This window comes from Myotis daubentonii, chromosome 14 (assembly GCF_963259705.1).
Source record: "Myotis daubentonii chromosome 14, mMyoDau2.1, whole genome shotgun sequence".
NCBI classification, from domain to species: domain Eukaryota; kingdom Metazoa; phylum Chordata; class Mammalia; order Chiroptera; family Vespertilionidae; genus Myotis; species Myotis daubentonii.
In genome coordinates this window covers 57,557,869-57,581,613 of record NC_081853.1, presented here as the reverse complement: position 1 = coordinate 57,581,613, position 23,745 = coordinate 57,557,869, and the positions used below count along the sequence as shown (strand labels likewise).

General features: G+C 64.4%; 5 protein-coding genes across 9 annotated transcripts; all 5 read right to left on the bottom strand.

Annotated features, from left to right (window-relative positions):
- Positions 1-352: 352 nt before the first annotated feature.
- Positions 353-3,262, bottom strand: HYAL3 (hyaluronidase 3). 2 transcript variants are annotated; one of them, XM_059664678.1, is made up of 4 exons: positions 3,092-3,262; positions 1,643-2,551; positions 1,174-1,263; positions 353-1,057 (listed from the first exon to the last, which is right to left on the bottom strand). In XM_059664678.1, the coding sequence occupies exons 1-4, from the start codon at positions 3,233-3,235 to the stop codon at positions 782-784; spliced, it is 1,419 nt and encodes a 472-aa protein (XP_059520661.1). In that variant the 5' UTR covers positions 3,236-3,262; the 3' UTR covers positions 353-781. The 2 variants fall into 2 exon arrangements, with proteins under 2 accessions (XP_059520661.1, XP_059520663.1); XM_059664680.1 differs by lacking the exon at positions 1,174-1,263.
- NAA80 (N-alpha-acetyltransferase 80, NatH catalytic subunit) lies at positions 3,239-7,142 on the bottom strand (the record flags this gene model as incomplete). The annotated part of the gene is made up of 3 exons (XM_059663776.1): positions 3,239-4,296; positions 6,522-6,620; positions 6,960-7,142. Coding segments are annotated over 3 exons (1,170 nt in total), but the record flags the coding sequence as incomplete, so codon positions are not given.
- A 79-nt stretch (positions 7,143-7,221) lies between these two features.
- Positions 7,222-10,142, bottom strand: HYAL1 (hyaluronidase 1). Its single transcript, XM_059664681.1, has 4 exons — positions 9,945-10,142; positions 8,575-9,498; positions 8,161-8,250; positions 7,222-7,997 (listed from the first exon to the last, which is right to left on the bottom strand). Exons 1-4 carry the CDS (start codon positions 9,966-9,968, stop codon positions 7,680-7,682), a joined length of 1,356 nt encoding a protein of 451 aa, XP_059520664.1. The 5' UTR covers positions 9,969-10,142; the 3' UTR covers positions 7,222-7,679.
- Positions 10,143-14,097: 3,955 nt separating this feature from the next.
- On the bottom strand, positions 14,098-22,294 carry HYAL2 (hyaluronidase 2). 4 transcript variants are annotated; one of them, XM_059664665.1, is made up of 4 exons: positions 22,174-22,294; positions 15,742-16,724; positions 15,193-15,282; positions 14,098-14,797 (listed from the first exon to the last, which is right to left on the bottom strand). In XM_059664665.1, the coding sequence occupies exons 2-4, from the start codon at positions 16,675-16,677 to the stop codon at positions 14,387-14,389; spliced, it is 1,437 nt and encodes a 478-aa protein (XP_059520648.1). In that variant the 5' UTR covers positions 16,678-16,724; positions 22,174-22,294; the 3' UTR covers positions 14,098-14,386. The 4 variants fall into 4 exon arrangements, with proteins under 4 accessions (XP_059520648.1, XP_059520646.1, XP_059520645.1 ...); XM_059664663.1 differs by lacking the exon at positions 22,174-22,294 and adding an exon at positions 18,730-18,881; XM_059664662.1 differs by lacking the exon at positions 22,174-22,294 and adding an exon at positions 17,448-17,635.
- TUSC2 (tumor suppressor 2, mitochondrial calcium regulator) lies at positions 20,808-23,714 on the bottom strand. Its single transcript, XM_059664675.1, has 3 exons — positions 23,415-23,714; positions 22,174-22,294; positions 20,808-22,022 (listed from the first exon to the last, which is right to left on the bottom strand). The coding sequence occupies exons 1-3, from the start codon at positions 23,699-23,701 to the stop codon at positions 21,957-21,959; spliced, it is 474 nt and encodes a 157-aa protein (XP_059520658.1). The 5' UTR covers positions 23,702-23,714; the 3' UTR covers positions 20,808-21,956.
- Positions 23,715-23,745: the final 31 nt, after the last annotated feature.

The window sequence follows — 23,745 nt, the reverse complement described above, 5'->3', positions numbered from 1 at the left end:
CCGAGGCGCCCCGCCCTGCTGCACAGGCTGCCGGGAAGGCGAGTTCCTGGCTATCCGGTCCAGAACCACAGCCACGAGGCCGAAACTACTACTCCCAGGGGGCTGTGCGCGCGTATTACGGCTGGCCACAGAGCATCTCGGGAACTGTAGTCTACTCCCGTGACCCTTGAGCCCACGACTCCCGCTAAACTATGCACCCACAATGCTCTGTGTCCTCCCCACCCACACCACCTGCAAACGCGCACAATCCTTAACTTTGAAACTAAGCCGCCCACCACGCAGGACACTTGCAGCCGGACACTCGCGCCTCGATGAGCATGGGGCGTGAGACAACATAGAGAACAGCCAAACCTCAGGCAGCAAAGGAAAGAGTGACTTTATGATGAAAGCAAAGTACAGACAGCAGTTTAGCACCTACAGACCTTAGTCAAGATCTTGAGACCCACCTGCCCTTGAACAGGTCCCCTTCCTTCCGCATCTCCATGGACCCAGTGATGTGTAGGAACAGAGCCCTGGGCTGGCACCCTAACCATCTGGAACCTCGTCTCTCTCCCTAGGACAGCGGCCTTTGTAGCAGGGGTCAGGTAATCTCAGAGGGCCTCTGGTTTTAAAACAGTGGAAATTTTTTTTCTGGCCCCTCCCACTCCCCAGGGATCCCATGGGGGGTAGGGTGTGTGGATGAGAGGACTGTTAAGCTAAATAGAACAAGAGTGAGACAGAATCCTCAAGGGCTGCGAAATGGCAGCAGGGACAGGAGGGTCACAGCAGGTGACTGCTGGCTTTATGCTCTTTCTTGAGGCCCTGGCGTCGGCCTGGGCTCCTGGCAGGTGGGGCCCGCCCATCCCCAGTAACAGTGGCAACTAAAGGGCTCCCAGGCTCCAGGGCTGCCATCTGGCTGCAGGTGCAGGAAGGCTTCCAGCTGTCCTGGGTCTCGCAGGGCACAGCGCCCATGGCCATGGCACTGCTGGTGACTGCAGGCTGTGGCCGCCCTGGTCACGTTAATCACGTAGGGGCCCAGGGTGTCCACCAGGTAGTCATGAAGGTGCCAGCACTTCTCCTGAGGAAAGGGGAGGGACGCATCAGTGTGCCTGCTCCATGGCCCCGGCATGGTCTCTCCCCCAGCCTGGGACCCCCAGCATGGGCTGCGTGGCAGCTGGAGGGGGCAATGATCACCTCGGAGCTGGAGAGGCTCAGGTCCCCCCAGAGCACCACGCCGGCTGCCCCCAGCGCTGCGCTCACACCAATGGTCCGCATGAGGTCATCCTGGAGGCAGAGAGCTGCTGAGCCCGGGCTGAGCTGGCCAAGTCCACCTGGGCCTACCTCCACCTTCCAGAAACTTTCCTGACTCACTGCCACAATTTGATTCGACCTCTAGAGTAGGGCCTCTTGGCACTGAGCCCCTGAGTGGCTTCTCGGCCCTCCACTCAGAGAATGTCTCCCCTCAGATCAGGGCACCAAAGGCTGGCTGTGCCTTCCCCACGACCTTGACTTCCAGGGCAGAGCCATGCCTGTCAGATGCCCAGACAGGACCGCCCCCCTCAGAACCAGACCCTTCCCTTCCCACCCCCCTGGGCAAGGTCTTCTGCCCAGACCTTCCTAGGACAGGGCCAGGCCTCCCCACTGCACACCAGCTTTCACTCACCTGGGACAGGAACCTTCCAGAGCCCTGGCGCGTGAGGCGGGCATAAGCCAGGACCGGCAGGGGGTGGGGGTGCCCAGAGCGGGCCACACGGAAGGCCTCCTCCAGGCGGTGTCGCACAAATGCCTGGTGGTGAGCGGGCGGCAGCCTGGGCGGGAGGTAGATGCTGGGGAAGAGGGCGCTGGAGGCGGCCCAGAGCCAATGCAGTTGGGTGTTTCGGGCACGGGCGGCTGGGTGGCAGTGGCCTGTGTAATTGGAAGCCATACCATGCCAGCCATTGCCACAGGCCGGGAAGTGATAGAAGCCCCAGAGCCCCCTGGGCTGCAGTGCCCGGCCCAGCCGCAGGGTGCCCTCCATCAGGGCTCGCGCTGCTTGTTCAAAGGCTACCCTGGCCTTGCGGAGCTGCTCCTGGGGGCCCAGGTGCGGGAATACCTGCTGTGCCCACGCCCACGAGGCCGCCTGATAGGCTCGGCGGCGGCCCCAGTTCCCAGCCCAGAGTGGACACCATTCTTCCCAGTCCAGCACTGCCAGGCCGGCAAAGCCGGGCCTCAGGCTGCGGCGGATCTGGTAAGCGGCGCGTGCCAGGTGGCGGTCAAGGAGCACAGCCTGCGGGATGCCCCCATTGTGAGCTGTGCCCCTGGGCCCCACGTAGGGATAGAGGCCGAGCTGGTTCTTGTAGAAGATGGTGATGTTCTGCCCGTGGAAACTCTGCCCACGGTTGGCGGTGATGCCCAGGGCCTCTAGTGGCAGGTGCACACCAAAGCGGGCCCTGCAGCGTGCCGAGGGCACGTTCCACAGCACGGAGAAGGGGTGTTCAGGGGCCCCAGCCAGGGGCTGGCCACACCCCAGGCACAGGGCCGCCCCGAGCACCAGGGCCGCGCCCAGCTGCATGGTCTTGCCCCAGGAACGGACCTGCAGGAGAGAGGGTGTGAGCTTAGATCCAAGGCCATGCCTTCCACACAGCAGGGGAAGCGGGGAGAGCGACCCTAGCCCCTCCCCACAGAGGGGAAAGCATGGCCCCCAAGGGGTCCTGGAGGCCTCTCAGAGCAGCCACGCCCTGCGCTGGCCTGGGCTGTTCCCCTACTGCTCTCCATCCCTGACCCCCCACCCCCACCCAGAGCTCTCACAAGTCCTTTCCTTCCCTCCGCCCGCCCACCTTCTTTCCTGCCCCAGAGCCCTCAGCCCCACCTCACCTACTCAGCACTCAGGTCTCTCCACCCCCCCCCCCCCAGGCCTCCTGGGTCTCCAGGTGGCGTGAGGGCACGGGCTCCCCCGGTCCCAGCATGCATCCTGCCACTGTAGGCTGTCTGTCTCCCTATCTCTCTGTCCCCTTGGGTCAAGATCCTATCTGTGGGTCTAGTTCCCCATTGCCTGTGCCCAGCCCAGGGCCTGACACACAGTAGGTGCTCAGGGAGTGGTGACGAGTGAGTGGATGTGGAAGAGAACAGACACCTTCCTCCTGAGCCTGGCAGAGTGGGAGGGGCAAAGGCCAGGAGTCCCTCCGTCCACGGCGGAGGTGGGTGTGGGCTCCGGCAGGGTCCAGGACCTAAGATGAGCCTGGGAGGTGAGGGTGGGGGTCAACAAATCAACTGTCATAGCCACACCCAACAGAAGCCTTTATTCAGCCACACTGAAAGCCTGGAGCCCCAGCCAGGGAGCCACGTCCTGGCCCCACCGGCACTCAGCTGCCCCCGGGGCCAGGGGCTGAGGCTGGGACTGTCCTGGGGGGCCACTGAACCAGAGAGATGGTGCCCTGTCCCAGGTGCCCCTCAGATGTCCTTCTCCATCCAAAATATGGGGTCTCCTCTCAGGTCGTGGTACCCTGTCTCCAGCAGGCTTTGTGGGGAGAGCCCGGGTGGAGGGGGCGGTGAGGTGGCCAAGGGCTCAGGCAGGGGAGGGGGTGGCGGCAAAGATGGCCCTTTGGAGGCTTTGGGGGCAGCGTGGGCAGCCAGGCGAGGGGCCGTGCAGGGCGGCCGGGGGCACGGGGCCCTGGAGAAGGCACTGAGCAGAGCGGCGGGCAGCCGTCGGCTGGTGAAGACCAGGCCCTGCACCGGCTCCCCCAGCTGGTAGCCCAGGTGGGCATAGAAGTGCAGCTGGTCATGGGTGGTGAGGTGCAGCCGGCGGAAGCCCCGGGCCCGAGCAAAGGCCTCAAGGCCCTCCATGAGGCGGCGGCCAAAGCCACGGCCCCTCAGGGCCCGGGCCACCACCACTGTCTCCACCAGGAGGCTCTGGGGCCGGTCTAGCACCCGCGACAGGCGGGCATGTCCCACCACAATGGGGGGGTGCCCGGGCGTGGGGTGGGGGCTCAGCAGCATCAGGCAGAGGGGGAAGTTGTCGGAGGACTGGCCCAGGGAATGCAGGCGGGAGGCGCGGCTGCGCGGCCACTGCTCGTTGATGAGGTCGGCGCAGGCGTCCAGGAGCTCAGGTCGGCAGTGCACGGGCTCCAGGGTCAGCGCAGCCAGGCCGGGGGCTCGGGTCTCCTCTGGCTGGTGTGGGGGGTCCACGGTCAGCTCAGTCAAGCCAGGAAGGGGGGTCATCTCTGGACGGCATGCAGCACCCGGGGTCAGCGCAGCCGGCCTGGGGCTCCGGGTCCGCTCTGGTTGGTGTGCAGGAACCTGGGGCAGCTTGGCCAGCCTGGATCGCAGGGTCAGCGCCAGCTGGCAGGCAGGATCCAGAGTCAGCTCGCCGCCGGCTGGTACTCAGATCAGCTCCACCCAGTGGGGAGGGTCTAGGGGAGGGGTCGGCGCGGCGAGGCCAGGCTCAGTCAGCTCCGGCTCAGCTGAGTCAGGGTCAGGCTGGGAGCCGGGCTCATATCTCAGGTTGCAGGTGGCTCAGTGCCAGGCTGGGGGTTCAGGCCAAGGTCTCCAGGAAGTGGCATCTCCTCAGACCACAAGGTGCTCCTCCTGTGGACACCAGCCAGGCTGGGCTGTGCCAGGAGGGAGGATGGGCTGGGGCAGGGACGAGTGGACAGAGTGCCCGGGGAGCCATGTGCCCTAGAGCAGTGGTCGGCAAACTGCGGTTCGCGAGCCACGTGCAGCTCTTTGGCCCCTTGAGTGTGGCTCTTCCACAAAATCCCGACTTCTGCGCATGGGCCACGAAGTTTCAATCGCACTGTACGTGCGCGCCTGCACGTGGTATTTTGTGGAAGAACCACACTCAAGGGGCCAAAGAGCCGCATGTGGCTCGCAAGCCGCAGTTTGCCAACCACTGCCCTAGAGCAAAGGAGTGGAGGGCTGCACCTTGTTCCCAAGCTCACCTGATAGTGCAGGTGAACTGGAGGGACCTATACTAGGGGGTGGGGGTGGGGTGGGGGCGGCAGACCCAGTGGGATGGGTTCCGGTGCCCTGCCCCGCGCTGGATGGAGGCCGAGGCCTGAGTCCTGGCCCGGCTGCTCTGGCTGCAGCGCTGTCCTCCCCAGGACAGTTGATCTAGCCCTACAGCATCGCGACTGGCTGGCCATCAGGCAGAACATGCAAAGCAGACGCAATGACCCCCTGCTCACAGCCACCCAGGGCTCCTTCCGGAGGCAACACGGCTGTCCCCGGAGCTGCTCCCATCTCCGAATTCCAGGCCACACTTTTACACCCCGTGGGCCATGCCGCCACATAACTGACGGGGGGCGGGGGGGGGGGGGCTGCTGTGCCACCCGCTCACCCGTCAGGCTCTTTCCCCTCCCTGGATGGGCTCCTGGCCTGGGACACACAGCCACGGCCCCTCCCCAACACCGCCCAGCCCCGCTCAGGGCGTGCGCGCGCACGTGCGTGCGTGCACTACAAAGGTATTCCTGTAATCGTTTGGGAGGGCAGACACCTGAAATGGTTCTCCCTGGGCTGAAGTGAAGGTTCTGCAGGACTGGGCCCTTCGGGAAAAAACCCATTTCCTTGCCCTTTTCCGGCTTCTAGAGGCACCTGTTTTCCTTGGCTCATGGCCCCTTCTCCATCGTTAAAGCCAGAACGGCTCCAGTCCAACCTGTGCGTCCACAATCACACCTCCTTCTCTCTCAGGACACTTCGGAGGCTCATGGAGCCAACTGTCCCCTCAGACGGGGCCCCAGCAGCACCAGCAGGGCCCTGCTCACGGCCACGCACACCGGGCTCTTGCGAACCTGGCTCCCCACCGGCCGGGGTGTCGCCCGTAGCCGCTCTAGATAAGGACCACAGCTTCCTTCCTACATCCATGGGGTCCAACGGCCACCAGGTTGGGGCCCGACCTCCTGCACCCAAACCCCACTGTTGGCCCATTCTGCCCCAAGCCCTGCAGGCAGGGGTCCATGCTGGGGGATTTCTGGCATATGGTGGGGGTTGAGGGAGGCGCGCTGCTCCCCACTCTTCTACTCACCTTCTCACCGGAGGAGATGTCCTGGCTCCCTTCCCCAGCCCCCCAGGAGCCCCCTGAGCTTGAGGCCAATGTCAGTAACAACTCGCCCCTCCCCTCACGCCAGTCCACTCCGAAGGCTACGAGCCCCTCACCTGCAACCAGCCACGTCCGCAGCAGCCGCACCCCTTGACCAGGAGGGAGGAAGCCCCAAGATCTGCATCTAGACCAGGAACCCCAGGCTTCCCCGCGGGTTTAACCCCTTCGTACCAACCCAACCCACCGTGGGCGGGGTTCGTGGGTTCTCAGAGATAGGCGGCCCTGTCCCTCCTGTGCCTCGGTTTCCCCCTCCCTCCCAGTGGGCCATGAACCATGGTGTTTTGGGGGTGGGGGCTTCGGGGAAACTTGACAGCGGTTGGGTGTGGCTCCGCATGCTCCGGGAGGGAACCCCAGACGCGGGGAGAGCGAGAGGAGCGACATAGGCACGTGACCTTACGCACGGAGCGGACAGAAGCGCGGGGGACAAGGGTGACGGACACGCCGCGCGTGGGGAGGGGGCGGTACTGACATGTTGAAGCGGGGCTCCAGGATGCTCGGCGTCCGGCTCCGCGCAGCTCCAGATCTCGTTGTCTCTGGCTCGGGCTCCTTCATCCGTCCGCGCTGCCCCCTAGCGGCGCGGCGGGGGCACTGTAGCCGTCACGGCCCGCGGCGCCCCACCTGGTCCTGAGTCTCCCGGGGCGGCCAGGCTCCTCCCCCCGGCCCGTGCGTCCTAACGCTGACCCGACGCCGGCTCCGCCCCCGCCCCGCCCCCTGGCGCTGGGCCCCGCCCTGCCCCCTGCGCGTCACAGCTCCACGCCTGCTCCGCCTCCCGTTGGCCACGCCCCACGGCCCCTCCCCGCACAGGCCACGCCCCGCCCCGGCCAGGCTCTGCTTCCATGCATCGCTGCTAAGGACCCGCCCCAGCTCGGCTCCCCCGAGCCCCCGCCGGAGCCCCGCGTGCTACCACCTGGGCCGGGCGCGGGCCCTTCCTCCGGCTGCCTCCGTTTCCGCCTCGCCCTGGCCTCGCCCCTGCGCCGCTCTGTCTGGGCTCCCGCCGGCCTCCTGCCTCCGTCAGGCGTGGAAAGGGCCAGTGGCGCTTCCTCCTGGAAGTTGGGTCCCACCCTGGGAAGTAGCCGCCCTGGGACAGACGTCAGTCGGAGAGGAGCCTTCCTGTGCCCTCTGGGTCCGGAGCGGCACGTTTCAGGCGCTCAATAAGCAGCTCTTCGGAGTGAGAAGCACGTCTGTCTGCTTTATTTACGGGGTTCGGGCTGCTGGCCGTCCCCGCGGCGCAGCCAGGGGCGCCACCCTACAGCAGACGCCTGGTGGGAATCCCAGCTGCTCCGGTTATGGCGGTGCCACCTGGCGCAGTGCGCTCCCTCCGGGCTTGCTCAGCGCCCTCTTAGCGGCGCCTCAGGCTGAAGGAGTTAGGCCCCCCCAAATGCTCAGCACAGGGCTGGGTGGTCGCTGCAGTTGTAGGACAGGCTGCCCTGTATCTGGAGGTGATGTTTGAGACCCGGAGGGGGTCCGGAGACTCCCGGGCAGTATGTGAGCATGGCAGGCAGATGCTCCTGGCTGTACCCCCGAGTGTGGCCGTGACTTGTGTAGCTGGGCCTGCCCTTGGGAAAGCCTGGGCCAGGCCCAGAGCGCACTGTTACACGACTGGGTGGTGCACCTGGGGTGTGGCCAGTCACCACATGCCGGGCTGCTCACACCAGGCTCCCCTCCAGCCCGGGTAGCAGTGACATTTGAACTCCAGCGCCATCCGTTCCCGATCCTCAGGGGAAAGGGCACCTCGTAGGGTCAGGGGCCCACCGCCAGGCGGGAGTTCAATGGCGAAGCTGGTGGTGTTGAGGAGGAGGAGGGCCTCGGGGTGGCCGGGGCGCCGGGCACAGCGGCCATGGCCGGAGCACAGGGCCTCACTGCACAGACGGGCCGCACTGGTCACGTTCAGGACGAAGGGCCCCAGCGTGGTGTCCACGTACTCCTTGATGGCCTGGCATGATTCCTGGGTGGGAGGAGGCGCGTCAGTGACACCGGGCCATGCTGGGCCCACCTAGGGCACCGAGGCCCTCACTGGCCAGCCAGCAGGACTGCAGGGGTAGAAAGGATGGGCCCGGGTCTCCCCAGCCGACCTCGGCCCCCCCCGCCCCCCTCACGCCTGAGCTCACCTTGGTTTTCGTGTTCTCCCAGCTCACCCAGAGCACCACTCCCGCTGCTCCCTGGGCCGCGCTCTCCCCCAGGCTGTGCTCCAGCTCGTCCTGGGGAAACGGACAGGGTGGCTCTGTGGTCCTCCCCCCCTCCCTCCCCAGGCAGCGCTGGAACACCCCTGGATGAGCCCAACAGTTCACATTCCCCGCCTGGGGCAGCCCTGGCCCTGGGGCCGGAGGCCAGCCTGTCCCGCTCTAGCCTGTGTGCCATGCAGGCGGAGACTGTGTCCTGGCACAGACCTTGGCACACAACAGGTCTTCAAAGGATGCGAGAATGAAGGGAGGAAAGTGCCACCAGGCTGTGTGGCATCAGTTGCTGGACCTAACACCTGAAGAGGGGCTGAAAGGTGGGCAGGGTCACAGGAGGAGACTCACCAGGGACAGAAAGCGGTCGGTCATGTCATAGAAGATCTGGACGTAGGGCAGCACCGGCAGACTGGGGTCCCCAGCACCCCCAGCCACACGGAACGCCTCACCCACTCGATGCCGCACGTACATCTGTGCCTTCCCTGTGCCCGCCAGCGCCGCGGGAAGGTAGATGCTGGGGTAGAGGGCACGGCTCTGGGCCCACAGCCAGCCCAGCTGGTCGTTCTGGGCACGGACGCCCGGCGGGCACTCGCCTGTGTAGTTGGGGTTTAGGAAGTCGTAGTTGTAGCAGCCAGGAAAGCCGTAGAAGCCCCAGAGGCCGCGGGGCCGCAGCGCCTGGCCCAGCCTGAGGGTGCCCCCCATCCAGGCCTGGGCGGCGCTCTGGAACTGGGCCTGGGCTGCTGCCTCCACCCAAGGAGCCGGCCAGTCCGGGTGCCGCCCCTGAACCAGCGCCCGCGAGCGCTGCCGATAAATGTCCTTGGTGTCCCAGTTGAAGGCCCAGCGTGGGCGCCAGGCCTCCCAGTCGATGACCGCCAGCCCCGAGAAGTCAGAGGCAGGCATGACCGCCAGGACGTCGTGGTACGCGCGGGCCAGGTGGGCGTCCAGGCTGGCATTCTGGGGCAGGCCACCGAACACGGGCTCCCCGGCAGCCGTGTAGTAGGGGTAGGTGCCCAGCTGCGAGCTGTAGAAGATGGTCACGTCCGGGCCCAGGAAGGTCTGCCCCGGGTTGGCCACCACGTCGAAGACACTGACGTCCACGTCCACGCCGTGCCTCTCCAGGCACCACTGCGTGTTGGCGTTCCAGACGGTGGTGAAGGGCTGGCTGGGCACCATGGGGCCCCTGGAGCCCGCGGCCATGCCGAGCAGGGTCAGGAAGAGGGCGCAGCTGGGACGCAGGTGGGCTGCCTGGGCACAGGGCAGGCCTCGGGAAACCTGGCCAGGGGAGGCAGAGCTGAGAGCGGGCCTTGAACTCTCCCACCCAGCTGGGGAGGCGGGCAAGTCCCTCGCTCAGTCCAGCCCTGCTCTGACCAGGCGACACTGACTGGCCGGGCACAGGGAGATCAGGGGGCCAGGGAGAGGGCTGGAGGCACATCTGAATTGCCTCTCGGGACAGGCCTTGCCCTGCCTAGGTCCCCCCCCCCCCCCAACTTCCCCAAGGGCCACAGGAGCCAGGACAGCTGTTTGAGGAGAGAGCAGAGAGCCAGGCCGGCCCCATGCTGAGGGACTGATGGGGCTGGGCCTTCCTGTCTCTTCCTTCAGGAATCCCCGCCAGCCACGGGGGTGGGGTGGGGCGGGGCGGGGTGGGGTGGGGAGGTGATGCTCAGGGACCGAGAACAGCCTCCTGCACCCCCCCAGCCTGCCCGCTCGTCCCTGCTGACCTCAGGGCTGACGGGCCTCATCATCCTCCAAACTTCCCGACTTCCCGACTCCGGGGTGTGGGACTCTGAGTCTAGGAGGAAGCAGCTGCTGCTGGCAACTCGGAGCTTTTGTAGGGGGTCACCCCACCCAGTGTGGGGCGGGCTGAGGGGCGGGCCCTGGGTTGGAGGGCTGGGCCAGGCCCTCCCGCAGAGCCACCTCACCACCCCCAGCAAAGTGCCCTCAGCAGGGGGTGGGGCCTGGGCCGGAAGTGCCCTCCCTCCCACCCCCCCCCACCCCCCCCCCCCCCCCCCCCGGCAGCACTAGGGCAGGGCTTTGTGGCTTTATTTGGGCTGGGGTGGGGGGGGGGTGGAGGCAGTGCAGGGGGCAGGCCTGTGTGGTACTGGCATCTGGGCATCTTCCCAGGGGTACTTGCCCCCCACATGGCTGCACGAGGACATTTGGGGCCTGGGCACTTTCGCCTTTGTGGGTGGGCCCCTTCCTAAAAAACATTTTTGTTCTTTTTTTTTAAAAAAAATATTTTTATTGATTTTAGAGAAGAAGGGGGAGGATAGAAACATCAGTGATGAGAGACAATCATTGATCGGCTGCCTCCTGCACGCCCCCTACTGGGGATCGAGCCCACTACCTGGTCATGGTCCCTGACTGGGAATCCAACCATGACCTCCTGGTTCACAGGTCTCTATTCAACCAGAGCCATGCTGGCTGGGCAAAAAAAAATTTTTTTAAATATTCCATTTATTGATTTTAGAGAGAGAGGAAAGGAGAGAGACATCGACGTGTTGTTCTACTTATTTATGCATTCATTGGCTGATTCTTTTATGTGCCCTGGCGGGGGATTGAATAAAAAATTAAAAAAACATGCCCTAACCGGTTTGGCTCAGTGGATAGAGTGTCAGCCTGCGGACTCAAGGGTCCCAGGTTTGGTTCCGGTCAAGGGCATGTACCTTGGTTGCGGGCACATCCCCAGTAGGGGGTGTGCAGGAGGCAGCTGGTCGATGTTTCTCTCTCATCGATGTTTCTAACTCTCTATCCCTATCCCTTCCTCTCTGTAAAAAAAATCAATAAAATATATTAAAAAAAAATTAAAAAAATATATATTTTACAAGTATGTTGGTATAAAGACAAACACACTCCAGGCTGAATCCTGAATCCATTCCATATTCATTATTTATATATCTTTCTTCTATTAAAAAATTAAACATTTATGGGCCTCTAAAGTCCTGTGGTCTAGGCCCCTGCCTAGCTTTAGGGACCTGTGTCTGAAAGGCACTGTGTTCATGAAGTCAGGGCTGTGCTGTCACCCTTTGTCCATTTGCTGGGTCAGCGGCTGTGTCTGTGAAGCCCCAGCTAGTGGCCGTCGGGGCCTCAGCACAAACCAGCAGAGTGTGTGTGTGTGTGTGTGTGTGTGTGTGTGTGTGTGTGTGTGACGCTGTTGTCTTGTGACTGTGAGGCCTGTCGGGTGACCACATGCCTGTTCATTCCTTATGATTCCACTTGTTGGCTGATTCAGAAACTAGTGATTGACACCTACTGGTGCGCAGGCCCAGGCTTGCCTGCCAGGGCGGTGGAGGAACAGCAGGTCCCGGGCTCAGGTTCAAGTGCTGCCTGGGTCTGCAGCCTGGTCTGAGCCTGAGCCAGTGGCATGGTGGCCACCAGAGCAGTGGCACAGCTGGCTGCCACCTGGGCTGGGTCCTCCAGGCTGGCACGGCTGAAGGAGAGGAGGGTCCAGGGTGCTGTGGGCATGTCAGCTGCAAGCCGAGCACAGGATCTGGCCAGACGTGGTGGCTGCTGAGCCTGTTCGGAAAGCTGGGTCCCAGAGCGATGAGCATCAGGCCCAGGGCAGCCTGGACCCCTCGCCCTGAGGCTCCGTGCTGCCTCCTGCTGTCCCCGGAGAACTAGTGCTGCGCTTGGCACAATCTAGCCAACCAGCAGGCGAGTATTCTGGCTGACTCGGTGCAAGGGAGAAGCTCCCATGGAACAGCAGGAAGCAGCGGGTGCCTGCGGCCCTGCCCCACCCCAGGGCCCACCCACAGCTAGCTTCTGCAGGGTGGGTCTGGTCCAAGTGATGTGTGTCTGGGGTCCGAGGAATAGAGGAAGTAAAATGGAGTCACTATAGTCAAGCTGTTAAATACCACAATCAAGTAGGTTGAGCCGTGAGGGAGGACTGCTTTCTGTCTTACCTGGCCTGCGACCTTAAGGTTTTGAACTTTCCTGTCCTGCATCAAGGCCTAGACCCACCTAAGACCCCCAGACGATGCTCTGCTTACCCCCTGAAGGACTCCCATCCCCAGAGCACCAGACGTGAACTGACCTTGCAGTCCACTGTCCAGGCCACACATCTGATAACCATCTCAGGCCAACCCAGAGGCTCAGGCTGCAGAACTGATTCTTCTTAAGAAATGTACTTTTTAAGCTGCTCACAGGTGAGCCAGCTTCCAGGTCCAGACCTGCCTGCTCTCTTCGCTGGGCACACCTCAGGCCGGGTCACCTCACTCCCCACCCCCCCACCTGGCCATCTCCTGGTTGCACTTTCTCCAGGTGTCGTCCCGGTCCCCCTGGGGGTGATGGGAGGTGCTCACAGGTCTGTATGGAGGGGTCAGAGTGTGTAAAGGAGGTCACATGGGTGGGGGACCAGAGCTTCGCATGTAGGGGGCTATGTGTATGCGGACATCATAGCTACATAGGTAGGAAGTCCCAGCCGCATGGGAGGGGTCATAGGTGTGCCTGCGTCACCGGGGTTGGGAGGTTGATGTGAGTTGGATTACATCTGTGCGGGGCGGTCACAGGTGCCCTCTCTCTGCTGGCTCCATCATCTCATGGTCTCACTGACCAACGCCCGAATCTTCTCTCTAGCAGGTCTGTCCCAACCGCTGCCAGGAGTTCCGGGAACCCTTTCACCTCGGGACCCTCCTCCACCAGGGGCTGACACTGCCCTCCCCGGGCGACCACAGCCCCTTCTCTCTGTTCTCTGCCATCGCCAGGCGGAGGGACAAGGTTGTTGACAGCCTGAGTGGACACTGACTCAGTGGCACTTGCTTTCGAAGGCTCTGCTCCCCCTAACCACACCCCCTCGCCCCCTGCTTCTCTGGGGAGCGCTCTCCTGGGTCTTCATGTCCAGGGTGCACCTCCCTCTACGCTGCCATCCGCACAGGGACAGGGAGCGGTCTCCATGGTGATTCCCGGCCGCCTCCCTTGCGGCTGGCCTGGCGCTGGCAGGTGCGTGTGCTGTTTACGGAGCAAGGAGACGGGCACCACCCTCGGCAGCCAGGCTGTGCGGCTCCGGGTGCCCCCCCTGCCTCTGCCTGATAGAGGCCTGGCCACATCCAGCCCCGTGCTGGCATCCCCGCGGCGTTCAGCTTCCGCCACCTTTGCCCCTGCTCCGTTCCTGGCGCTGAGTCATCGTGACTAGGACAGGGGCACCGGGTGCGGGTGGGGTGGCTGAGGCCCGGGGGACCCACCCAGGGAACTCCCTTCGGGGGCAGGGAGTGGCGCAGGGCAGAGCAGGTCTGACTGCTCCAACGGCTCCTGCTCTCCCGGGGCAGAACAGGGCTGACCTGGAGGATGTCTCTGCTCCCAGGCCTGGGTACCCCCCTTGCCCCATCAGGCGACTGCAGTGCGACAGGGACGGGACTTCAGAATCCAGACCCCAATCCCTTGCCTCCTCCGACCATACCCGGTGGAGGACTGTGGCCCAGAGGAGTGAGGGGTGAGGGGTGTGGCTGGAGTCCACCGCCCGGGAGCTGTGGGAACGGAGGGAGAGGTGGTCTGGTTACGTGCCCAGCTGGGGAACATCAAACATCCACTCCCGTCTCTCCCTGGGTGGGCAGGCGAGGCAGCCGGCACCAGCCCAGCTGGGATGCAGGGCCAGAAGCAGCGAGTCGTCCCTCACAGGAGGTTGGGCTCCACTGCATTCCAGTCAATCCGGAGAAAGCAAGGCTCTGAGCATGGGGGGCGGGGGCACGAGCCCTCCGCTCCCAGGGCCCCGTCCCAGCAGGACAGCTGCAGAGGGGGCTGCAGGCCCTGGTGCCAGTGACACATTTACCGACAAGAAGTCCCTAACAGGCGTCACAGGGACAGAGCTGGGCGCCAACCTCACGGAAGAGTGCACTCACTCACAGGCCCTGGCCCAGGGGCAGGCAATCCAAGCACAGAAGCAGTTGTTTTATATTTAATTTACAAAAGAGACCTCGAAATAATAATAATAAACTACCCAGGAGCAGGGGAGTGGGCCATGCCCCTCTTCCTCTGGCAGGGACAGAAGGGGTCCCCCAAGGGACTGCCCCTCCCCCTTAGAACAGGGGGTGAGAGCGGATGGGGATCCCCAGGCATCCCAGGGGCTCTGCCCCCTCTGGGCTCATCCGTCCACCCTGTGCAGGCTCCTACATGCCTGGCAGAGCCCTTGTGGCAGAGGCCAGCTTGCCCGAAGCCAGGTGGGAGATCCCTACAAAGTCCAGGTGAGGGCTAGGGCTGCCGCGGCCAGCAGGCCAGTGAGGTGGGACCCAGCCCAGGCCCCCCTGGTACCCCCGCCTGCCCGCCCACGGTCCCACTGGCATTGCTCGCCGCCCCAGCCTAAGTAGCATTGGCATTGAAAGTGCTTCTGCAGGTGGTCGAGGTCGGCCCAGCTGAGCTCCCCCTCTGGCCGCAGCGGGGGCTCACCCGGCGTGTGGCTGGGCACTAGGCGGAAGCTGCTGGTGCTGAGGTGCAGAAAGGTGTTGGTGCTGGGGTCTCGGCGCACGCAGCGCCCGTGGCCGTGGCACTGGGCCCAGCTGCAATAGTGGGCGGCCCAGGACACGTTGACGACATAGGGGATCAGCACCCGCATCAGGTAGTCCTTGAGGTACTGGCACGTCTCCTGGGGGCAGAGGCCAGGAATCAGGTCAGCTGCCTCCGCCCAGACCCAGACGGACACTGTGCCCACGATGTCATGCCCGCACCTTCTTGAACCGGTGACACATGTATACACGCGGTTGTGCCCGAGCCCTCCCTGTCCCTGCGCCTACTGAGAAGGGGTAGGGGCAGAGGCTGGAGCCTGCGGGGCAGCAGGGAAGGGTTCAGGACAGCACGTCCCCGTTCCTGGGAGCAGGGGAAGAGGCCTCGTCTTCTCTGTTGGCACCAGGGATGTCTTGGGTAGGAGACAGACAAGGGGGCCAGACGAGGTTTGCCCACCTTGAGGTTGGCAGCCAAAAGCCTGAACACTCACCCTGCTCCTGCAGAGCCTGCAGGCGGGAAGGCTGGAGGGTCACTTACCATGCTGGTGGTGAAGCCTGCGTCGCCCCAGAGGATGACCCCGGCTGCGCCCAGGGCGGCGCTCTCGCCAATGGTGGAGATGAGATCCATCTGTGGGGACAGTGGTCACTGGGGGCTGAGGCCGCAGGGAGGAGGGCACACGGGTGGGCAGGCCCCTCCTGTTCTGACTTGGTGACCTTCCCCCAGCCCAGTCCTCCCCTCTCACTCTCAGACACGGGCCCCATTTCACTCTCTCTTAAGTGTTTAAGCCATTTCCACCCCCTCTTTGGGCCTCCTTCCTGGAGCCTAGAGAGACCCAATCAGCTGCCCACGCCCACGCCCAGGCCCCTGCTCTGTCCTGGGCTTCCTGGCAGGCTTTGGGGTCGATTCTCAGCACGTCTGGGCCTTGATTTTCTTATCTGCAACATGGAGATAACGATGCCACCCTTTCACCAGGTTCTAGAGACTGAGGGGAGGGGAGGTAGCCAGTGCGGGAGGGGCAGGAGGCCCTCGGGAACTCAGACTGCAGCGGCTCCTGAGGAGGAAGGCAGGGCCCCGGGAGGTGCGTACCTGGCTAAGGCCCGTGAGACGGCGGCTGTAGGTGGGCCGCGTGAACACGTAGACTGGGAGCGCGTGGCTGGCGTGGTGGGTGCGAGCCACACGGAGGGCCTCCTGGACGCGAAAGCTGACGAAGTTGCGGCCATGGGCCGTGGAAGCGAGCGCCTCGTCCAGGTAGACAGAGGGGAAGAGGGCCGTGCTCTCGGCCCACAGCCAGGCCAGCTGGTCGTTTCGGGAGACCTCCACGTCGGGGCAGCGGCCGGTGTAGGTCTCCCAGTTCTGCATGTAGTCGTGGTTGTAACAGTCGGGGAAGAGGTAGAAGCCCCAGAGGTGCTGGGGCCGAAATCTCTTGGCGGAGCGCAGCGTCCTCAGCATGAACTCGCGAGCGCCGAACTCGAACTCGTACTGCGCCTGCTTGCTGACGCGGTCCGGCGGCCAGTCGGGGTGGCGGCTGGCCACCAACTGGCGCGACAGCTGGCGGTACACGTCCTTGTCCTGCCAGTTGCGCACCCACACGGGCCGCCAGTCCTCCCAGTCGATGACCGCCAGGCCTGCGGGCTCCTGCCTGCGGATGTAGTGCTCCACGCGCTCCTGCAGCATGTCCAGGTGCGCCCGCAGGACGCTGTCATTCTGGGGCACCCCGCCGTGCACCGGCTTCCCCTCCGAATCGAAGTAAGGGTACAGGCCTAGCCGCTCCCGGTAGAAGATGGTGATGTTCTGGTCCACGAAGCCCTCGTTAGGGGAGGCCTGCACGTCGAAGGCCTTCTCCTCCAGGTCCAGCGGCACCTTGAGGCGTGGGCCACAGTCCTGCGTGGGCACGTCCCATGCCACCACGAAGGGCCGGCCGGTGAAGATGGGCGTCGCTGTGGGCTTGAGCTCCTTGGCCCGTGCTACCGCCAACGCCAGGGCCAGGGCCAGGATGATGGCGGGGCTCAGGCCTGCCCACATGCTGGGGGCTGCAGGAAGCGGTCACCTGCCTGGCACCGGCTCAGGAGCTGAGGAAAGGGCGAGAGAGAGCAAGTCAGCCCAGAGAGCCTGGAGGTGCGGCCGCGAGCCCATCCACCTGGGAAGCCCACGCTGTCAGACCCTGGGACCCGGCTGTCACAGGTCTGAGGCCACAGGCCACCGCGGGGCAAGCACGACCCCGGGCGCTAAGCAGCGGCCTCGGCTGGGAAGGGACCTGTTAGGTCTGTGACCCCTGAGAACTGGGCGAGTCGAGCTATGGACTCGCTGCCGAGGCACTCGGATGCCCGCCCCCCTCCCCCATCGCTTCGCAGCGCCCAGACCCGAGGCCCACGGCACCCGGTGAAGAGCTCTCGGTCCAGAGAAGCGCTAGCATCGGGGGAGGCCCCGGGGCCCCGGGAGCGGCCCGCGGGCTGGAGCGCACCGCCCGGGCCAGCGGGGCTGTCAGGACTTTGTCTCGAGGCGGTCCCTCTCCCCCGCCCCGCGAGGCCCCGCGGGGACAAAGGGGCAGCGGACCTCCCACGGCGGCGCCCGCGGCCGGCCCTTCCCTCCGCAGCCCCCGGGAACGCGCGCCCCCCGCCAGGCGGGTCGGGTAGAGCCCCCTCCGCCGGGCCTTTGTGCGGGACCCCGCCCCCGCCCCGCACGTGGGGCCCGAGCCCGGTCCGGTGGGGCTGGGGTCCCTGGGCCGCCTCCCTGGGGGTTCGGAGCCCAGCCCGCGGGGAGAGAGCCGCCAGGCTGGCATCGCCCGCCCTCACCTCGCGCCGGGTGCCGCCAGGACCCGCGCCACAGCCACCGCCATCCTGGGCCCGGCCCAGCCCACTCCGGCCGCTCGCCCAGACGCGGCCCGGCTCGGCGCCTCTGCTGGCTCCGCCCCCGGCTCGAGGGCCCTTTAAGAATCCTGCGCGGAGGCGGGCCCGGGGCAGGCCTGGCGGCCGGGGCGGGAAGGCGCGCCCCATGCTCGCGCCGCCAGTGCGGGGTTTTGGACTCTAGAGTCCCCGGATCCTCCTCCAAAGAACGGGGCGACCCATATGGGGCCGTGAGGCCCCTCCGAACGGGGGTTTCTCCTGGAATCTCAGCGCCCAACGCCAGTCAGGCCGAGACACCCCCCCGCAGCCTGTGCGGGTGGTACAGTCCTCCCCGGTCCGCGGCGCGGCCAGCCCCTTAAAGGGACAGTAGCATAAAGGACGGGGATCGGGGAGGCAATAAAGGAGGTGGTATTCCCCCATTCAGCCGCGAGGAGGTGCTGTGGGGCCCTGCGGCCTGGCTTTGGGGGCAGCGGCGGATCTGGCTCTGCACCCGAGTGTCGCCCCGGCCGGGGGGGCCCCTTTGTGTGGAAAGGGGGACGGTGACCAGAGCCGATCTCCAGACTCCCAGGACAGTAGACCCCTGTGGATCGGGGCTCCCCTCCCCCGTCCAGGGTCTGAAGGGGAGCCCCGCCCCCTGCTTGCCTGGGGAAGGGGGCCGAGCGACCGCCTCTTAGTCCTTTCTGGGCTGGGCTGAGGCCGTGGTTGTCTTGGCAACATGAGCAGTGGGTCTCAGCTTGGCCGGCGGGTTGAGGGCCTGTAAGGCCAGCGGGCCCTCGGGATAGGGCACCCCCCTTCCAGCGACATGCATCAGGGACGGGCCAGCCCCTTGACCCCCGTCCCCTTCTGCCCAGTCTCGGAGGATGAGGGTGGGGGGCTGTGGGAGCCCCCAAGGCTTCCTTTCAACCCTGAGGAGGCGGCGGCCACCCTTTGCAGGAGGTCCTGGTGGGATCGCAGAGAACACTGGCCCGGCCAGAGGGGCGCCCCAGGCCTCCACCCGGTATCCTGAGCCCATCTCCCCGCAAACCCCTTCCGCTGGGCAGCGGGCTTGCAGCTGGACTGGAGCAAGACCCCCTGGCCTCTTGCTAGATCCGCTCCCCGTGCCGTGCTCAGCTCCGGAAGGGCCGGGGTCGCACCAGCCCACTCCGGCCGCTCGCAAGCCAGGGCGAGGGAGGAAACACAGCTGAGAGCGCACCGATGCGGGGTGCAGACCAGCCGCCTGCGCGGGGCTCACCTGTATGGGAGTCCTCGGCTCCGTAGGTTAGAGCCTCTCCAGTCCAGCGACTCGCGCCAGCTGCTGCCCCGTGGGCAGCCCGCCGGCGACTTGATAAACCCCATCCCCTCCTACTCCTCCCGCCTCCCACCCCAGCCCTCTCTCCTCACTTCCTGCTGCCCCTTAGAGGAAAGGGCCAGGAATGGCGGGGGAGGGGCCGCTTTGACCTTGTTTCCCTAGGGTCTGCCCTGCTGGCCGACTGTCCTCCCCACCCTTCCCCCCTGGGTCCTGCCCAGGCCGCCTGGGGCAAGCGACAGGAAGGCTGTGGGATCCCATCAGGTGCCAGCCTCCCCCAGGCCGGAAGCTTCCTTAACACTGAACGCTCTTCTCCCCAACTTTCCCCTGAGGTTGAGACCATCCTAAGATCCAGTAGAGTGCAAGGGCCCTGGTGTTGGGGGTTTGGGGAGTCAGACTATTTGGGGGATGCTTGGCTGGTTCCCCTAAGCAGGAGGTGAAGGGAAGGGGGTGTCTGGGAAGGATTGGGAGAAATTCCAGGAGCTGAGTCAATCTTTTCCACTGAGAGCGGAAGCATCCTCAGTTTGACGAACAGACAATATGCTGATGTGTGACTGGCGGGTGGTGGGGGCAAGGGCTGGGAGCGGCCTGCAGCGTGTTCTCCTGCTGGAGGACACTCCTGGGTGACATCCTCACTCCTTGCAACCTGTGGGAAGTAGGTGCCCATGTGTGGCTGGCCCCAGGAGGGCCCCAGCGAGGTGTGGACAAATGCACACCCCCTTAGATCACTTCGAACGAACCCCTTCCCCCAGCCTTTACCCTGCTGGCCCACTTCCCTGACGCCCAGGCCTCTTTCCTAACAGAGGCTGTGAAACTGGACGGCTGGGGGAAGTGGGCACATACCCTGGAGTCTGCCCCTGAGGACCAAGGAGCCCAAGACGTGGCATGGGAGGGTGGCGTCCCTATACCACCACGCTGGCTCCACAGGGACACTGGCTTTGAAAGCTTCAAGGGTGGAGGCCCTGGGGAAACAAAGACCAGGCCAGGCTGTCCCAGGGTAGGGACACTTCCTCAGGCAGCCACAGGAAGGAAGTGAGCACAGCACAGCACAGTGGAAGGGTGTGGGGAAGCAGTGACCTGACCCCCATTGTTTACAGCTCTGGGGTCAGCTGGGGCCCAGCACAGTGAGTTCTCCCACACTGGGACGGTGATGCTAGGAGATGGGGTGCCATCTGGCCAGGCAGAACCCTGTGCCTGGGGCAGTCAGTAGGCGGGACAGCAGATGACTGGACCTTGTCTGGTATCTTATTGGGAAAATGGGCAGATGCCCAAAGAACTGTAAGTCCAGGTTGCAGTGGGATCCTGCCAAGTGTGACCTCCAGAAGGTGAGCAGGCCAACTCCCCATACCCAGAAGCCTGTGTGCCTGAACGCCCTCCTCCCTCACCAGGCGCTGGGCTGATGGCTAAGGGCTGGGCAGAGCAGTGAATGGGCCTCACAGCAGGCCCTGAGAAAGACAGGCGGAATGTCCACAGGGGGCAGGGGGCAGGGAATAGGACTGGGCGCTGAGCTTTGCTGGAACGGAGGCCCCAAGGCCACTCTCCTGGTGGGGTCCACAGGCAGCCCGGGAGGAGGCAGGTGGACTTGGAAGGCAGAGCCTGGAAGGAGACCAAGGGTGTGGTGCCACCCATCTGGCTGCTGTCCACCTAAGGCTGGGCCTTGGAGGTCCATAGGGTTTAGGCTGTGGCTCCATGTAGGGTCAGCTGGCACTGCTGACCTATATGAGGTCACATCCTCACCTCAGGTTAGGCCAATCCCTAAGGAAGTCTCCCAAGCCCTTTCAATTCCGGGGATACCATCCACTGAAAGCAATATAGGCGTGGCCTCCATCCTGAGGGATCCTGTGGTTAGGTCTGTGTGCGTACACTGCCACCTCCTGGTCATGGCTGGGATGGCTGCAGACCGGGTTCAGGCTTGCCTCTGGCCAGGCTATAGATGGGGGGGCCAGCGTCTTGGGCCCAGGCCTACCCACGGAGCCCAGGTGGCGATCTAGATGCTGGGTGTCACAGCCCCAAGGATGCCACTCTTGTCTTCAGGGTCTACAAATAATTTTATTGAAACTGAACCAATAACACAACAGCCTTCCTAGATTGGGGGCCACCCTCCCCACACCACTTCCCATACTCTGGAAGCACAGAGCTTGGACAGTAAGGAATTAAAAAAAAAAAGTCATTTCTATCTAGAAATCAGACTCTGCTCCAACAATGTCATGGACTAAACTATTTACAAACTTTCACATTTTACGCCTTTTATGGTTGTTCTCTCTGTCCCTACCCAGAGGCCCCAATACTTTCCCCTGATTGATCCTGAAGGGATGGGCACACTATAGGGGAAGGGGTGGTGGGCTCGGAGCTATTGGCACCACAGGGTGGTGTCTTCCCAATGTGTGGGGGGGACTGGTGCACAAGGCAAGGGAGATCACATGGAGTAGGCGGGTAGGAGCACCGGCATCCAGAGCCCTTCCTGATCCCATCCTATGCCTTCTCAACTGCGGGGAGGGGAAGGGCGACTCCAGGGGCAACTAGTTGCAGTGGGGAGGGGTCAGCCCAGCCCTGGGCAGAGGGAGAAGCCTCCACACCAGTCCCTCCTCCGGTTAACAGCCAGCAAACAGTCCCTCCGTCCGGGGGTGGGAACCCAGGGCAGGTAGGTATGAAGAATCAGGCTTGTGTTGCCCCAGCCTCTGTCCAACAGAGGAGGAATCGAGGTAGCAAATGGCTGAAATGCTCCAACGAACGGGTAGAGGAAGTGAGGGAAGGGGAGTCCCCACTTGTGTACAGCTCCCACAGCCCAGGGGCTGGAAGAAAGACCTTACTTGTAAAGTGCTGTAGCCCCAGTAGGGTTGGGCCCCAGGCAAGCTTGGAAGCAAGCAGGCCAGGCCAGGGCACAGGAACCAGGCAGCCCCGGTCAGCATATGCCCTGCCAGGCTCCTTATCGGCCCCGCCGGGGAAGGCAGGCTGGTAACTCCGCCGTCAGCCCTTACCAGCCACCTCTCACCCGAAGACAAACCAGCACCCAACCAGCACTGCAGGACTGCCCGGCTCACAGCTGCAGCGTCCAGGCCCATGGAGTTTAATCAGGAGAGTGGCTTCAGCCGAGTTCCTCAGTGGAAGCCACACCTTGAGCCTGAGGGTTTCTTGCTGAGGCAGGAGGTGCTTAGGCCTGAAAACCCCCAGGCTCACACCTCATAGAGGATCACAGGGAAATCCACGTGGATGCGGGGGGTGTCCAGCTTCACGGTGCCCTGCCACGGAAACAGGGGCGGGTGAGGGTCCTCTCAGGGCCCCTGCTCCAGGACGCCTTCCTGTTCCTCCCAGCTCCTCCCCAGAGCCCCCACCATGACCGCAGCCCCGTCCGGGTCCACCTCGGCTCCATGACCACTGCCAGCCCCTCACCTGAGGAATCAGGTTCTTATGCACCCGCCTCAGCTTGGCCCGCTTCTGCCCGTTCTTGGTGACGACTGTCTCCTCATAGAATTCGTGAGCGAGATCTCCATCCTCGTCATAGAACATGGAGCTGTGTAGAGGAGAGGGAACAGGCTGGGCTGGAGCCTCACACCTGGTCATGGCACAGGCCACAGGCCCCCGGGAAGTGTGCCAGCTCCACAAAGGGAGGAGCAGCCTTGGCGGAAGGGAAGGAAGGTAACACGCCTGGAGAGCCTCTTGCTTAGGGCCTGGGGCTACGAGGAGGAAGTGAGGAGCGGGCAGCGGCCAGTGCTACTGTCAGGCCCCAAGAAGAGAGGCTATACCAGAGCACACTGTCCAGGCAGCCAAGGCCAGTTCTCATCGCTGGTCTGTTCAGCAAGAAGAGCCATTCCAGCATCAGGCCCTGGCCGTCATCAGGACTAACAGTGGGCAGGGTGGTGGCTGAGCATGTTGGTCCAGAAGACACCGCTGGCCCAGGGCCAAAGCCTGAGACAGCAGATGCCCGAGCTGGGAGGGAGCCGAAGAGCAAAAAGGCTGCGTCCTGCCCACCCGCCCCAGGTGGCCGGTGCAGCCGAACCGCCACTGTTGGGTCGCCCCAGTGCCTACAGGGACATCTCCAGCATCACCGAGTGTCGGTCCCCGGGGACACCCTGGCCAGTTCAACCTAATGCTCCCGCTGAACTGAGCCCTGGGGAGAGCGGGAGGTCAGTGCTCCAGGTCTGGAGAACATGTCGGGGTGAGGGTCTTTCTTCCTGGGCCCCATCCCCAACACTAGGGCCCAGTCCTGCCTTCTCCCCCCGCCCGCCCCTCCCCTCCGAGGTCCAACCTCCCCACTGCGGGACACCGTCACAGCCAACGAGGGGTCATTCCCCTCAGAAGAATCGGGGAGGGAGGCTAGGAGCCTTCAACTTGCTGGCTGGGCTTAAAGGGGTGAAAGGACGAGGTCCTTTCGTCTCAGAGGCCCGATCTTAGTTCTCCCTGGTGAGGCTGCCCGCCCGGGACAAACTCAGGCCCACTTTTCTCCGAGGGAGATCTTAGGAGCAGCAGGCCTCCAGGAGCAGACGGCCGCCTTCCCTCGCTCCAAAAGGGGCCTGAACCTGGGAGTCGTCCCAGCTCCGCGCAGGGGATACGGCGGGGGCAGCTACTTATGACGCGCGGCCCCGGCCGCCAGCCTGTCCCCCCACCCCCGGGGCGGAACCCCGCGCCCTTACCCTCGGCGCGTGAATACGAAGGGGGGCACGACTCGGCCTCGCGGACGCACCAAAGCCTGCTCCGCGGCCGCCGCCTCCGGGCCGCCGCCCCCCGCCGCCGAGGCGAAGGGCCACAGCCCCCGAGCTTTGGAGCCGCTGGTGCCCATGTCAGGGCCGCCGGCGCATGGCGGACCCCGCGGCCGCTTTGCTCTCACAGGGCAGTCGGCGCCACCATTCCTGCCCCGGCCTCCGCTCGCAGGTGCCGCCGCCGTCTTCCGCAGGGTCGGCTGTCTCCACGGAAACCTCATTTCCGCTTCCGCCTGTCCCTCATGCTGCCCCCTGATTGGCTGTT

Coding starts and splice junctions, on each gene's coding strand:
- HYAL3 (XM_059664678.1), bottom strand. CDS start 3,235: ATGACAGTTGATTTGTTGACCCCCACCCTCACCTCCCAGGCTCATCTT. Junction 2,552..3,091: donor CTGCCAGGCTCAGGAGGAAG/GTGTCTGTTCTC, acceptor TCTCTCCTGCAG/GTCCGTTCCTGGGGCAAGAC. Junction 1,058..1,173: donor TGAGCCTCTCCAGCTCCGAG/GTGATCATTGCC, acceptor CCCTTTCCTCAG/GAGAAGTGCTGGCACCTTCA.
- HYAL1 (XM_059664681.1), bottom strand. CDS start 9,968: ATGATGAGGCCCGTCAGCCCTGAG. Junction 9,499..9,944: donor TGAGGCCCGTCAGCCCTGAG/GTCAGCAGGGAC, acceptor TCCCCTGGCCAG/GTTTCCCGAGGCCTGCCCTG. Junction 8,251..8,574: donor CCGACCGCTTTCTGTCCCTG/GTGAGTCTCCTC, acceptor CCGTTTCCCCAG/GACGAGCTGGAGCACAGCCT.
- HYAL2 (XM_059664665.1), bottom strand. CDS start 16,677: ATGTGGGCAGGCCTGAGCCCCGCCATCATCCTGGCCCTGGCCCTGGCG. Junction 15,283..15,741: donor GTCTCACGGGCCTTAGCCAG/GTACGCACCTCC, acceptor CTGTCCCCACAG/ATGGATCTCATCTCCACCAT. Junction 14,798..15,192: donor CAGGCTTCACCACCAGCATG/GTAAGTGACCCT, acceptor CTCTGCCCCCAG/GAGACGTGCCAGTACCTCAA.
- TUSC2 (XM_059664675.1), bottom strand. CDS start 23,701: ATGAGGTTTCCGTGGAGACAGCCGACCCTGCGGAAGACGGCGGCGGCA. Junction 22,295..23,414: donor TTCGTATTCACGCGCCGAGG/GTAAGGGCGCGG, acceptor TCCTCTACACAG/CTCCATGTTCTATGACGAGG. Junction 22,023..22,173: donor ATAAGAACCTGATTCCTCAG/GTGAGGGGCTGG, acceptor TTTCCGTGGCAG/GGCACCGTGAAGCTGGACAC.